Source organism: Megascapheus bottae, chromosome 19 (genome assembly GCF_031878675.1).
Source record: "Megascapheus bottae isolate mThoBot1 chromosome 19, mThoBot2.hap1, whole genome shotgun sequence".
In the NCBI taxonomy this organism is placed as follows: domain Eukaryota; kingdom Metazoa; phylum Chordata; class Mammalia; order Rodentia; family Geomyidae; genus Megascapheus; species Megascapheus bottae.
Genome location: NC_143527.1, coordinates 37,318,628 through 37,333,682, shown reverse-complemented (window position 1 = coordinate 37,333,682; position 15,055 = coordinate 37,318,628). Strand labels below are relative to the sequence as shown.

General features: G+C 38.1%; 1 protein-coding gene across 1 annotated transcript in view; it reads right to left on the bottom strand.

Annotated features, from left to right (window-relative positions):
• Positions 1-8,211: 8,211 nt before the first annotated feature.
• Abhd3 (abhydrolase domain containing 3, phospholipase) overlaps positions 8,212-15,055 on the bottom strand; it is a 49,229-nt gene continuing 42,385 nt past the window's right edge. Inside the window, exons 7-9 of the mRNA XM_090353353.1 lie at positions 14,086-14,134; positions 13,840-14,005; positions 8,212-9,058 (exon numbers count right to left, since the gene is read on the bottom strand). Of these exons, the coding sequence (XP_090209479.1) occupies positions 8,880-9,058; positions 13,840-14,005; positions 14,086-14,134 (394 nt within the window). The 3' untranslated portion in view covers positions 8,212-8,879. The remainder of the gene's footprint in view (positions 9,059-13,839; positions 14,006-14,085; positions 14,135-15,055) is intronic.

The window sequence follows — 15,055 nt, the reverse complement described above, 5'->3', positions numbered from 1 at the left end:
CAGGGCCTCATGCCTGCATGCTAAGCAAGCACTTCACCAATAAACCACATTCCCAGCCCCATTCATTTAGTTTTTGCCTGAAGCTGAGATCTGAGGATTGTGATTTGAAGCCAGCTCAGGTAGAAAAGTTCATGAGACCCTTAATCTCAACCAGCAGAAAGCCAGAAGTAGAGCTGTGGTTCAAATGGTATAACGCCATCTTTGAGTGAAAAAGCTACGGACAGTGCCCAGGCTCTGAGTTCACATTATAGTGTGGTCATACAAAATATTTAACTGCAACTGTGAACACCTTAGCTTAAATAAGTTCTACAACATGTACTGTTAGCCATTGAACCAATATTTCTGCTTTTACTGACAGCTCAGTTTAGTGGGGAACAGAAATGTATCTAGACTAAAAGCTTTATTTTTTCCAGCCTATCTTGTACTTGGAAACCCATTGTCCTATTTCTGATTGGTGATGTATAAATAAAAATATCTCAGGTGGGCTTCAGAGCAAGCAATTTTCAGAAAAGGGACAGGCTCATCTTGCTTGCACATTTTAGTTTTCCCATCTTTTTTTCCTTCCTATAATAACAGATGGAATAATGAGTTACCTTTGGTCATCCAAGAGAAGTCCAAAGGAATTAAGAGAGCTAGGCCTTAACATTCTTGAAGTGTTAAACCATTGCCAGTAACTATCTTCTGTCTCCAATTTAGTGCCTTTGGGAAGTCATAAAAACTAAGCCATGGGGCGGGCCTAGTGGGAGGTCTTCAGGTCATTGGGGTATGTGTTCTGGAAGGAACATCTTGACCCTGAGGTGTGGTTTTGCTCAGCCATTCTCTCCCAACATGATGCACCACCACTCCTGGCCCAGAATCAGGGCCAGCCAATCATGGTTTAGAACCTCCAAACTATGAATCAAAATTAACCTTTACTCCCTGAGGTCTTCTGCTCAAGGCTAGCATTCAACCACTTTGAGCCTCAGCAATACTTCCTACTTTCTGGAGCTTGTTGGAAGGTAAGAGTCTCACAGACTACTTCCTGGGCTGGCTGGAGCTGCATGCAATCCTCAGATTCATCCTCTAGCTAGGATTGGATTATAGGCATGAGCCACCAACACCCAACAAGTTTTGTTTTATTTTATTTTATTTTTTATTGTAATTAGTAAAAGGGTTACATGATATTTGCCAGATAGAAGGTGCATTAATTCACATACATTGATACCCTTTCACATGTCTTGGTACCCATTTCCCTCCCCCCCCCCACACCCCACACCCGTCTTGGTTTTCCCCCCTTCCCTATCAAATTTCAAATATCCAAATACAAATAAATTCAATATATCAGATAACAAAGTGAGATACTATAACAATATGAGATAACCAAGGGACAGCAAAGGAGATGAGAGACAACATAGTACATTAAGGACAACAATCATTCATTATATGGCTTTTTGTTTCAATATCCTGGAGGTCCTTGCAATTAGCTTCACATTATATGGCCTTATGTATCAACATTTTGCTCTATTGCAGATCTCTGCTAGTAGAGCCCAAGGTTTCTACTGATTATGACGAATGAGGGAAACCATTGAGCCTAAGTTCCCTTGAGTCTGGCTTACTTCACTTAATATGATTTTTTCTAAGTCTTTCCAGTTCCTAACAAATGGAGCGATGTCATTCTTTCTGACAGCAGCGTAGAATTCCATTGTGTACAAATACCACAACTTGTTGATCCACTCATCAACTAAGGGACATCTAGGTTGGTTCCATATCTTTGCTATGGTGAATAGTGCTGCAGTTGTTTTATTTTTTAATAGTAATAACTGGGTAATTTATAAACAACAGGACTTACTGTCTAAAGTTCTGGATGTTGGGGCTTGGCGCCAATGGCTCACACCTGTACTTGTATCTACTCAGGAGGTTGAGATCGGAGAACTATTCCAAGCCAGTCTGGGCAGAAAAACCCCTTAGACTATTTCCCAATTAACCACTCAACAGCTGGAACTGGTGATGTGTCTCAAGTGTAGAGTCCTGGTCTTGAGCACAAAGATGTTCAAGATAGCACCCAAGCCCTGTTTAAGCCCAGCAACTGACAAGAAAAAGTTCCAGATGTTGGTAAATTAACAATGATCAAGGCAGGAGCTGATCATGTGTGTTGGCAAAGACTCAAGTTTCTCAGATGGCATTCTCTTGCCTTGTCCTCATATGATGAAATGCTCAAATGAGCTCCTTAAGCCTCATTTATAAGGGCATTAATCTCTGTTAATGAAAGTGAGGCCTTTGTGACCAAATTGCCCCTGCAGGTCCTACCTCAATACTACATTGTTATCTAGGGTTCAGTGTATGAAGTTTGGGGAGCAGGAATGCTTAGACATTGGTTTTTTTCCCTATTATATGCTTCTTGTCATTAATGCAGATTTTAATCAAGAGAGCACTTGGACTCTGAGCTATATTTTCCCTATCTAGTTCTACTAGCTAACCTAGTAGGGACAGGATGAGTCATGATTATGGTTTATAGTATAGATGTAAATCTGAATTTGGCAAGACTTAGCTTACCTGTTTACAATGCACATGAACTTATAGACCACGTTGGCATATAGAGTATCCAGCGCTTCAAGGGTGTAGTTCATAGCTATTTAATAGTAAGGTTTTCAGTATATCGCAACACTGACTGAATAGGATTTTTTTTTTTTGCCAGTCCTGAGACTTGAACTCAGGGCTTGAGCACTGTTCTTTGGCTTTTTCAAGGCTAGAATTCTATCATATGAACCACAGCACCACTTCTGGCTTCTGTGTATGTAGTACTGAAGAATTGAACTTAGGGCTTCGTGCAAACACTACCACTAGGCCATGCTCCCAACCTGGATTGGATTTTTGAAATGGATTAATAGTACAGTCATTTCTTTTAGGTCAGTCATGGGTCATGAACTCTAAGCCTGGGCGCTGTCCTGAGCTCTTCAGCTCAAGGCTAGCACTCTACCACTTGAGCCACAGCACCACATCCAGTTTTCTGGTAGTTAATTGAAGATAAGAGTCTCATGGATTTTCATGCCTGGTCTGGGTTTGAACCACGATCTTAGCCTTCTGGAGAGGTAGGATTACCAGTGTGAGCCACCGCCTGGTTTATTCTTAAAATAGAGTCTTGCTTTGTACCTGGCTCTGATTCTCCTATTTATGCTTTATAGATGGAATAGATATGATTGTTGCACTACTTGCAAGATTTGATTACTAATATTTGACTCTGGGGGAAATCTCAGAAGATAAAAATATACAAATTGTCCACTAATTAATATTGAGTCATAGTCTTAACTGACAGGGTATATTATCTTGTTTAGAAAAATATTCATAGCTGTGCACTGGTGGCTCATGCCTGTAATCTTAGTTTTTCAGGAGGCTGAGACATCTCTACAGTTAACCCCCAGAAAAGTGAAATTGGTGCTGTGGTTCAAGTGGTAGAGTGCTAGCTTTGAGTAAATGAGCACCAAGGTTACTGAGTTCAGGTCTGAGCACTGGCACAAACACACAAAACTCAGGTATTCTTGCTTTTCACAGTTCTTTTTAGAATAACCATTCAAATTCTGACATTAGGTCAGAAGGACAGTGCAAGAAAAAAAATGTCTTCATGATTTTCAGTATTGGCAATAAGGACAAATAGCAGTTTCATAATTCACAGACAATAGTACATATGAAAAAAGTAGAAAGCATTGCTTTTTTTAATCACAAAACCTGTGAAAATAGAGCTATCAATCTTTTACTTAGTAATAAAAATTTCAAAGCAGACAATAAGCAATTATATAGAACAATTTTGCATTAATTTTTGCTGACATGTGATTAGAAAAGAACATTTGCTGCTATTCTGTATCTTGGCTTGGCTCTGAGAATGAGTTAAGGTCAAACACTTTTTTCAGTGAGAACTGGACTAAAATAGCTAATTCTCTAGGTGTTCTTTGTCACCTGATCTTGCAAATTGTCCTTGCTGATTCCCAATTAAGTTCTAAAACGTTGAGTGCTTACCTTGTGACAAGTGCTATATTAGCTCAGAGTTAACTGTGAGGCCCTTTTTTTCTTCTTTTTTAAGTCATCTGAGTTCTGAAGAGTAGCAAACTGTTTTAACAGATGTTCTGACTCACAGATGCTGCAGAAATTTCTCCTCTCCCCGACTTCCTTAGTATGCACACTACCTAAGGTTGAGCCTAGTGCACTGTTTCAAGTATTGAGCACAGTATTGTTTTTGTATGTATGTGCCAGTACTAGAGCTTGAATTCAGGGCCTGGGTGTTTTCTGTCCCATAGCATTTTTTGCTCAAGGCTGGCACTCTACCACTTGACCACAACTCCACATCTGGCTTTTTGTTGGTGATAAGAGTCAGATTTTCTGCCTGGGGTAGCTTCAAACTAGAATCCTCAAATCTCAGCCTTCTGAGATTTCTACAAATTAATTAATTCCTTGTATTCATCCTATTATTTAAGAATAATGTTTTGGCAAGTGGCACTGTGGCTCAAGCCCTGTGACTGACAAAAAACAAAATTTTTGCCAGGTGCTGGTGGCTCACACCTGTAATCCTAGCTACTCAAGAAGCTGAAATCTGAGGATTGAGGTTCAAAGCCAGCCCAAGCACAAAAGTTGGTGAGACTCTTATCTCCAATTGACCACCAGAAAACTGGAAGTGGCACTGTGGCTCAAGTGATAGAGTGGTAGCCTTGAGCTGAAGAGCTCAGAGATAACACCCAGGCCTTGAGTTCAAGTCATTTGCATTTTCTCACTTTGATTTTGAAAATAAAAACAATATACTTAAAATAATAAAATAGAATAGAATATGCCAGAAAATAAGAGTATACTTCACCATTAAGTGCAGGTAAGTATTGTTTTATGAAATGTGTATGTTTACTGGGTTCAAGATACCAAGGAAACACGGGCTTGGAGAATGGAAGGAAAGAGTGAGTTGGAATAAAAGGAAATAATGGGGAAAAATCCTACTGTATTTATTTGTATCTATAAATACTCTATAGATAAGGCTTTTGATAGATCTTAACAGCAAACTGAAGAGGAAAGAGCTAGAAATAACTCTAGAATATACTTAAAAGGAACTTACTGGAATGGGTAGCTGGCTTACAAATTAGTATTTATATTTTTTCTCACTTAGTTAAATTTGACTATGCTCCTGACAATGTGCTAATTGCTTGGGCTGCAGAAATAACTCAAACATAGCCTTTCCTTCTCAGAGGTAGTTATTGTGTGAAGAAATAACTTGAGAATAATTTGTCCTGCAGGTTAAAGAATCAACACTTGAAAATGGTCATCCCATTCTAGTTAATGTATAAAACTCACAACCATGGGTATATACAGTGCATTTTTTTATTTGACACTAATGAGGTATATGCACATACAAATGTACATACATATTAATAAACTTGGTTTTATCAAATAATGTATCATAAATATCCTAAAAATCTGGAGCTGTATATGTGAATGTGTCATAGTTTATTCTACTCAATAGATTGACATCCTATATGCAATAGACCTAAATATTTACACATATTTACACTCTACCAGCACTATATATACATATATATATATATATGAGTTATATGTGTATATGTGAGGTCTTGCTAAATAGCCCAAGCGTGGCACTCAGCCTCCCATGTAGCTGGATTTATATAAAAAAAGTTTTTATTGGTAAAACTAAATTCCAACACCTTTATTATTTTGAACTAGTCAAGGTATGAAGGATACAAAGAGACATGAAGTAAGCTCATAGTCACACGGAGAAGATAGGAGATTATAAACATCTTAATTTTTTTCCTTTTTTATTTATTTTTTTCTTTTTTTTTTTACCAATCCTAGTGACTGAACTCAGGACTTGGCACTCATTTGGCTTGCTTGTTCACGTGGCACTCTTATCATGTAAGCCATGACTCCAATCAGCCTAGCCTATCAACTGATGAATGTAGTGACATATCTACACAAAATACTGTGCACCCACCCCAGGGAAGTCCAGAATTGAGAGATTCTACCATAAGGATGGTCCCTTAAAGCATTATGCTAAATGGAATGTGGGTGTGGCACAGTGACAGAACATTTACTTAACCTCCAAGTTTGATGCCCAGCACTGTAATAAGAAGCTGAGATACAATGTCATGTGGGGAAGAAAAAGCAGGCAAAAAGATCATAGTTGGTATGTATGATTTAATTTACAGAAACAAAACTACAAAGAGAAAGGTATGGGGATAAATTATTGCTTCCTTAGTGTTAGAAGAGTGGTAGGGTTTACACAACCCTAGTGTGTGCTGTATGCATGCACCGAGGACTGAACCCAAGGCCTCATGAATGCTAAGCAGAATTAGTATCCACATTATAATTTTAGACATAATATTGGGATTCTCGAAAAAATGGCATTCTCATAACAGTTTTGTGTTGATATGCTTTCCTGTACATAGCTATATATATACATATGTATATATATATGCATGTGTATCTGAGTAGAGCATAATTGATCATGCCTGTAATCCCAGCACTTGCTAGTCTGAGGCAGAAAATTCACAAGTTCAAGACTAGCCTATGGGGGAAGGGAAATTGAGACAAAAATATGAGAAGGTATGTATAAAGTAATGCTCCTGCTACCTGGCGAATATAACTGTAACCCCTCTATTAATTACAATAAAAAACTAGATTTAAAAATAAGACCAGCTTAGACTGCATTGTGAGATACATATTGTAGAAATGGGTGGAAATCGTTCGGCCTAGTGGTAAGAGTGCTTGCCTAACATGCATGAAGATCGAGGTTCAATTCCTCAGCACCACATACATAGAAAAAAGCCGGTGCTGTGGCTCAAGGGTAGAGCTCTAGCCTTGAGACAAAAAAGTCCAAGGACAGTGATTAGGCCCTGAGTTCAAGCCCCACAACTGGCAAAAAAAAAAAAAAGACATTGACAGTGTGGAAGGTATCTCTATTGACTTGCTAGCCCAACAACTATTGGCAGTCCCTTGCCCCTTACCTGCGTCTACCATAGTAGGAATAGTTTATGTACTTGTATTCCCAGTCTTGCACGCCATCTGGGTGGACATGTGACACAGTTCTACTAGCTATAAATACAAGACTTCTAGGAAAGTTTTCATTTTTCCAAAAGGGTAGGCAACTGTGTCTGGCCCTACTCCTACCATTTCCTTCTCTAAACAAATATGATGTCAGCGTCAGTGGCTCACTTCTGTCTAGCCACTCTAGAAGTTGAGATCTGAGGACTGTGGTTCAAAGCAAGACCAGGAAAAATAAAAAAAACACATGACACTCAACTACCAAAAAAAACAAAAACAAAAAAAAGACAGTGGAGGTTTGGCTCAAGTGGTACACTGCTAGCCATTGCTAGTCTGGAGCAAAAACCAAAACAAAGTAAAACAACCTCAGGAATAATGCCTAGGCCCAATGTTCAGGACTACACACATACAGTGATATCAGGAGTTGCAACAGCTACCCTATGTCCTGGAGATCAGTAGCCACCCTGATAAAGATGGGAAAGAAACAGTTTTGCTCTGATGACATTAAGAAGTCCCTGACAGCCATGTTTTGCCTACCAGGAGACTGTGATAACTTACTAGCAAGATTATTAATATGTCTTTCTGTCTGTCTTTCTGTCTGTCTTTCTGTCTGTCTGTCTGTCTGTCAGTCTATCTATCTATCTATCTATCTATCTATCTATCTATCTATCTATCATATGTTTATGTGTGTGTCACACTAGGGAAACAAATCTTATATTTGCTAAAGTAATCATACATTCTACCACTAAGCTATACCATTAGCCCCAAATTTAATATTATTACTTGAGCCACTGTTGGGTGTCTTGTTACAGAAAGTATTATCTGTCTCTGTGTCTGTCTGTATGGCTCTCAACTCAGGGCTTAGGTATTGTTCATTAGCTTTTTCATTCAAGGTTGGCACACTGCCACTTGAGCCACAGCTCCACTTCTGACATTTGGATACTTAACTGGAAAAAAAAATCTCACAGACTTTCCTTCTCAGATTGGCTTCAAAGTGCAATCCTCAGATTTCAGCCTCTTGAGTAGCTAGGATTAGACGCATAAGCCTCTAGAATTCAATTCTGAAAATATTCTTAATTGGCATAAATGAAGCAAGCCTAATATTCTGGAAACAATTTCAAGTTTTCTTGCTAATTCTTTTATGAAACTATCATAATTATTTCCCAGTTCCTTTTTGCAGATGAAAAAATTGCAAAGAAACAATTTAAAATAATAGATTTTAATATTATTCATATATATGCACATATACTATTTTAAAAATAAGCATGTAAATTATAATCATTATAAAACATAAATCAGCCCTAATATATTATTAAAGTAGAAGAGCATGTACAGAGGTCAGGCTAATATTGTTGCACTTGTCATTAAAGTTAGAACACATAAAAGATTTAGCGCTTTGTATTGTATCTTATTTCAGTTTTCACATTACCATTCAAGTATAAATACCCTTAGGAATGTGCCATTTTATAACTTACGTTCAAGTAAAACAAAACCCTTTGAACAATTATTAAGGTACAATTAAGTCACTTAAAATGAGTAATCTAAAAAAACACTAGCCTAAATTAAAACCCTGAGGAATTAAAATCTTTTTACACAGTAGTTTTGGTTAAGTGCAATTCCATGTACATACAGACTACTTTATTTAAGGTCATATTTGGTAAGGCATAGTAAAAATAACATCTACATAAGTAACTATCTAAACTATAATTTCTTGCTACAAAGTGGTTTTGTTTTCCTAAAAAGTCATTTTTGCATGTCATTCTGGACCTCTTCACCCATCTGCTGGCTTTTTTACTTTCTAGACAGTGGTTAAAATTTGTGCACTAAGCTGAGCTGCCTTTAAAATGGTGATTCAGACATAATGCACAGAACTACATGTGAGAGAGTTCATGTCCATGCTCAACCATGGCCTGCACGAACTGCTTGAAGACACGATCCATGTAAGTGCATTGCCTTGGCCAGATTCCCTCCAGAAAACCAATATGGCCTCCATAAGAAGTAAGGACCAACGCCACATTAGGATTTTGCTTAGCTGTTTCTATCGGAATAGCTTGAAGAAAAAGCCAGGAGAAAGGAAGTAGAAAGGGGGAGGAGGGGAGAAAAGAATCATTACCATTTTTATTAAGAAAAACATACTCTTCATCCTTTCTAAATATGAATCACACACCATTAAACAAATATTGTAATGAGTATGACTAAGTTGAATGAGTCTTACTAATTTATAGAAGCCACTTATTTTCTTAGAATAGTTCATATTTATACACATGTATAGAGGACCATCATTTTGAGAAGAACCAATCCAATATTTAATTGTAACACAAGTATATACCTGAATCTTGCCTTGAGAAATTAATCTTGGCACATTTGTGGGAGTTGTAAATTATTATGCATGATTTGTGGTTAACTTTACATGAAGTTATATCCCTAAAGCCAATTGGCAGCTATGTAAAGGCTCAAAATGAGGCATTACAATTTTTATACTAGAAGTGTATAGAAGATGAATATTGGTGGTTCACATTAATAATCCTAGCTAATCAGAAGGCTGAGATCTGAGGATTATGGTTCAAAGCCAGTCTGGGCAGGGATAATCCAGGAGAATCTTTTTTTTTTTTTTAATGGGTCATGGGGCTTGAACTTGGTCTGGGCGCTGTCCCTGAGCTTTTCAGCTCAAGGCTACCAACCTACCCTTCAGCCAAGCCCCACTTCCTACTGTGTTCTAGAGGTTAATTGGAGATAAGAGTCTCAGGTCCTTTTGTGCCCAGGCACAAAATTATCTCCAATTAATCACAGGAAAACTGGACATGAAACTGTGGTTCAAAGTAGCAGAGTGCTAGCTGTGAGCAAAAAAACTCAAGGATAGCACCTAGGCCCTGAGTTCAAGCCCCACAACCCACTGAAAACAAACAAACAAACAAACCCCAAAACATACAGATAGCAACAAAAAAATTTACTCAAATGTCAACAGTATTTATCTCTAGCTGCAAGAGGGAAGATCATTTTTCCTTCTTTAAATTTTTATTTATATTCTAGAGAAAAATACTTTATTTATTTTTTATTTATTTTGTTGTTGGTGGGGCTTGAACACTGGGCGTAGGTGTTGTCCCTGAGCGATTCAGCTCAAGGCTACCATCCTACCCTTGAGCCACAGTGCCACTTATGAAATATACTTTGTTTTGAAAATAAAGTTGCTATATTAAATATTAGATATGTCACCAGTAATTGCTGTCTTTTCATGGGTTGTACAAAATCAATCCTGAGAATAAGTTTTATAAAGGACACGAATTAAAGGTTTTCTCTTTTTTTTTCTTGCTTTTTTTGTTTGTGCCAGTAAGGAGGCTTGAACTCAGGGCCTTGTGCTTTCACTGAGCTTTGTTGCTCAAGGCTGGTGCTCTATCATTTGAATTACATTTCTACTTCTAGCTTTTTCTCTTACCTCTAATTAGAGATAAAAGCTTTTCTACCTGGGTTGACATCAAACCTTGATACTCAGATCTGCTTCCTGAGTAGCTAAGATTATAGCTGGGATTATAGGTATGAGCCACCAGTGCCCAGCAGATTTGATTTCTTAGTACCTATGTTTGAACTCAAGGTCTTGTGCTTGATAGGCAAATGCTCTGCTACTTGAGCCAAGCCCTCAGCCTTATTTTCTTTCTTTTCATATGCTTAGAATACAAACAATGATTGTATCTGTATTCATGCTGAGGCCTGAACCCTCATGAATGCTAAGCATACACACTACTGCTTAGTTTTCCCCAATCCCTACACAGAAGTATCTGTTACTGATAGTTACAGTCATATCAGAACAAAGCATGAGTCATGTGAATCATGCTGGCTGCCAGTCTCCCAGACTGCAGACAATTGTACACTATTTTCAGTTTGGAAAGACTATTTAAATGGCTTGGGAAATAATAAGAAATAATAAGTTTAAACTTCACCCTAGTGAGTCAGATCCAAACATTGGGAAATTTTTGTTGCTAGCAAGGCCAATGAAATAAAAAAAAAAAAGAATTAAAAAAAAAAAAGACTTTTTTTTTTTTTTTTTTGCCTGTCCTGGGGCTTGTATTCAGGGCCTGAGCACTGTCCTTGGGCTTTCTCAAGGCTAGAGCTCTACCACTTGAGCCACAGCACTGCTTCTGGCTTTTTCTATGTATGTGGTATCAAAGAGTCAAAGCCAGGTCTTTGTGCATGCTAGGCAAGCACTCTACCACTAGGCCAAACTTCCAGCCCCAAACAATTTTTTGTTGGTGGTGGTGGTAGTAGTGGTCACCGGGCTTGAACTGCCTGAGCCCTGTCCTTGGGCTCTGCAGCTCAAGGCTACCGCCCTACTCCTGGGCCTAGGCGTTGTCCCTGAGCTCTTCAGCTCAAGGCTACAGCCCTACCCTTGACAGCCCCACTTTCTGTTTTCTAGGGATTAATTGGAAATAAGAGTCTCATGTTCTTTAGAACCCGGGCAGGCTTTGAACAGTGATCCTCAGATCTCAGTCTCCAGAGTAGCTAGAATTATAGGAGAGAGCCACCGTGCCCAGCAAAACAAGACAATTTTAATCCAATAAAAATATGCTAAATAATCAGTATTTAATCCAATAAAATATGCTAAATAATTATCTGAGTTTTAAGTTCATTTTCTGACCTGTACTCAGTCGCCCAAAGGTTTTTTTGTTTTCTGGGTTTTTTTGGTTCAATAAAAATAAACTGAGTTTTAAATTTCCGGTTTCGTTTTCTGATCTGTAATCCATGGCCTGAAGTCTTTTCTTTTCTTTCTTTTTTTTTTTTTTGTGCCAGTCCTGGGATCTGAACTCAGGTCTAGACACTGTCCTTGAGCTTTTGTGCCCAAGAACAGCTCCATACCACTTGAGCCACAGCTTTACTTCTGGCTTTTTCAGTAGTTAATGAGATTAGAGTCTCATAAACTTTTCTGACTCAGATCTCAGCTTCCTGAATTGCTAGGCATGACCACCAGTGCCTTATTCATAAAATGTTTTTTGAAAATTCCTAAGAATCTAGCTGATAGATCCTTAAGGCAATGCAATTACTTTTCAACATCTTAAATTGTTTCAATAGATTACTAGATTACTTCTCAAATTAAGAGGGAAAAAAGTTAATTTTGGAATATTTTTCCTTTCTTTAATATCCAGCAGAGAAACTGTTTGCCTTTAAATTTGCTCCCATCATTGACATACTCAAGCTCACTATGCTTCTAAAGTCTCAAGTTCATTCTCAGGTTAACTCAGGTTAACAGGTAAGGAAATTTTCAAATTCTTTTTTTTTTTTTACTGTTTTTTAAAATTATTTCTTTTTTATTAAATAATTTATTAACATTGATTTTTACATCAAGCCTAGGAAAAAGAGCCAATGTTCTTCTAAGGTAAAGAAAAGAACTGTGCATTTGTAAGAAGGAAAGGTTAATAAAACAAGTAGAACATTGTCCTGGATCTTTATTTATTTATTTTTTTGCCAGTCCTGGGCTTGAGCTCAGGGCCTGAGCACTGTCCTTGGACTTTCTCAAGGCTAGAGCTCTACCACTTGAGCCTCAGCACCACTTCTGGCTTTTTTCTATGTATGTGGTACTGAGGAATCGAACCCAGGTCTTCATGCATGCTAGGCAAGCACTTTAACCACTAGGCCAAACTCCCGGCCCGTGCCCTGGATCTTATAAGGGACTAAAGAAATTCTGAAAACATTTCAGAGTGATAGAAACATCAGACACTACATGATGAGCATTAAGGTGTGTGTGTGTGTGTGTGTGTGTGTGTGTGTGTGTGTGTGTGTGTGTGTGTGTGTGTGTGTGTGTGTGTCTTTCATAATCCTTGATTGGAGATAAGTCTCATGAACTTTCCTGCGTGGGCTGCCTTTTCAAATCTCAGTCTCCTGAGTGTCTAGGATTACAGGGAGCCACCGGTTCCCAGATCATGTTTTTTTGTTTTTAAATTAAGTTGTTCTTCTTGTTTTTTGTTTGTTTGTTTTGTTTTTGGACCAGGTCTTGAAACATAGCACAGAATGGCCTTGAATTTACTCTGTAGTTCAGACTGGCCTGAATCCTCCTGTCTGATATACTCCCACACTTGGCATGCCAGTTCTGGGGTTTAAACTCAGAACCTGGGCACTGTCCCACCGTACTACTTGAACTATATCTCCACTTCTATCTTTTTTGGCACTTAATTGGAGGTAAGAATTTCATGGACATCTCTGCCTGGGTTAGCCGTAAACTGATCTTCAAATAGCAGCCTCCTGAGTAGCTGGGAATACAGGCATGAGCCACTAGCACCCACCTTGACTAGTTTTTGTTTTTATCATAATATAAAACATTAGATAATTGGCTTTTTAAAAAAATCACTGCAAGGGCAGGGAGTTTGGCCTAGTGGTAGAGTGTTTGCCTAGCATGCACGAAGACCCGGGTTCGATTCCTCGGTACCACATACATAGAAAAAAAACAGAAATGGTGCTGAGGCTCAAGTGGTAAAGCTCTAGCCTTGAGAAAGTCCAAGGATAGTGCTCAGGCCCTGAGCTCAAGCCCAGGACTGGCAAAAAAAAAATCACTGCATCTCTTTATAAAGAATGGGCTTTTAAAATTTAAATCATGGGGCTGGCAGTTTTGCCTACTGGTAAGAATGCTTGCCTAGCATGCACAAAGACCCGGGTTTGATTCCTCAGCACCCCACATACATAGAAAAAGCCAGAAATGGTGCTGTGGCTCAAGTAGTAGAGTGCTAGCCTTGAGAAAGCCCAAGGACAATTCTCAGGCCGTGAGCTCAAGCCACAGGACTGGCAAAATAAATAAAGAAGAATAAAATTTAAATCATGTACAAATATATTCATAGATGTTAATTTTACCATGACTAGGTGAGAAAACATCATCCACAGAATTCAGGCACAGCACAGGAATTCTTACTGACTTCAGCCTCTGGTTTGGACTGGCATCGGTATAATAGTCATCAATTGTTTGGTATCCAAACATGACTGCGGTGAATCGCTTATCAAACTCTCTAATAGACTTGGCCTGAAAAACAAAAACCAATTCTGTCGAGTCTTGGAATAAAAAGGAAAAACTTAAAATATTACATGAAGTTTTTCACCTACCTTCATGACATGATCCATATCAATTTGTTTAACAAACATATGCCGGTGCCTGGAACAAAAGAATTTCAAAACTAAAAATTAAGGTCATTCCTATCTCAATCATACAAGTAAATAACCTCGCTCAGAGCACAAAGTTGGTATGTAAAAAATGTATGCTTAATTAGATACAGAAAGAGACGTATATGATATTGTGAGGTATCATTATTGTTGGGAGTAGTAAGGCAATTGAAGAAAATTAGAGCACTTGTTAAGCAGATGGTGTATCACTTGACTATGTGTCCAGCCCTAAGACTAATTTAATTTTGTTGTTGGTGGTGGTTGTAGGGTTTGAATTCAGGGCCTGGGCACTATCTCTGAGCTTTTTCACTCAGGCTAGTGCTCTACCACTTTGAGCCACAATACCACTTCTGTTTGTCTGGGAGTCAATTGTAGATAAGAGGCTAGACTCTCCTGACAGGGCTGGCTTTGAACCACAATCCTCAGATCTCAGCCTTCTGAGTAGCTAGGATTACAGGCGTGAGTCTGGCTGAGATTATTTTTTAAACTCCCTTTTTTGTTTGTTATGAACCAAGAAATGGAAATGTTTATTTTGCTTATTTTGGAAAAAAAACCTACATGTTGTCAAGATAGAGGTATTATTCCTTTCTAAATGTGTCTGTTGTAGTCTCAAAGAAGACTTAAAACACTTGTTTTTTCAAATAGTTATACAGTTTAACATGTATTCGCAGTAATATAAACAAATATTGTTTCATAAGGAATTATACCTGCTGATGCCAATAAGTCAGTCTGGTTAAAGATCTCAGTTTAGTTATAAGCTTTCAATTGATGACACTATGGGGACATTAAAAAATTATAATAATATAAATTTGAATTTATATTTTTACATACTTTTTTTTTTTGCCAGTCCTGGGGCTTGAACTCAAGTGCTCAGTCCTGAGCACTGTGGCACTCTAGCACTTGAACTACAGCA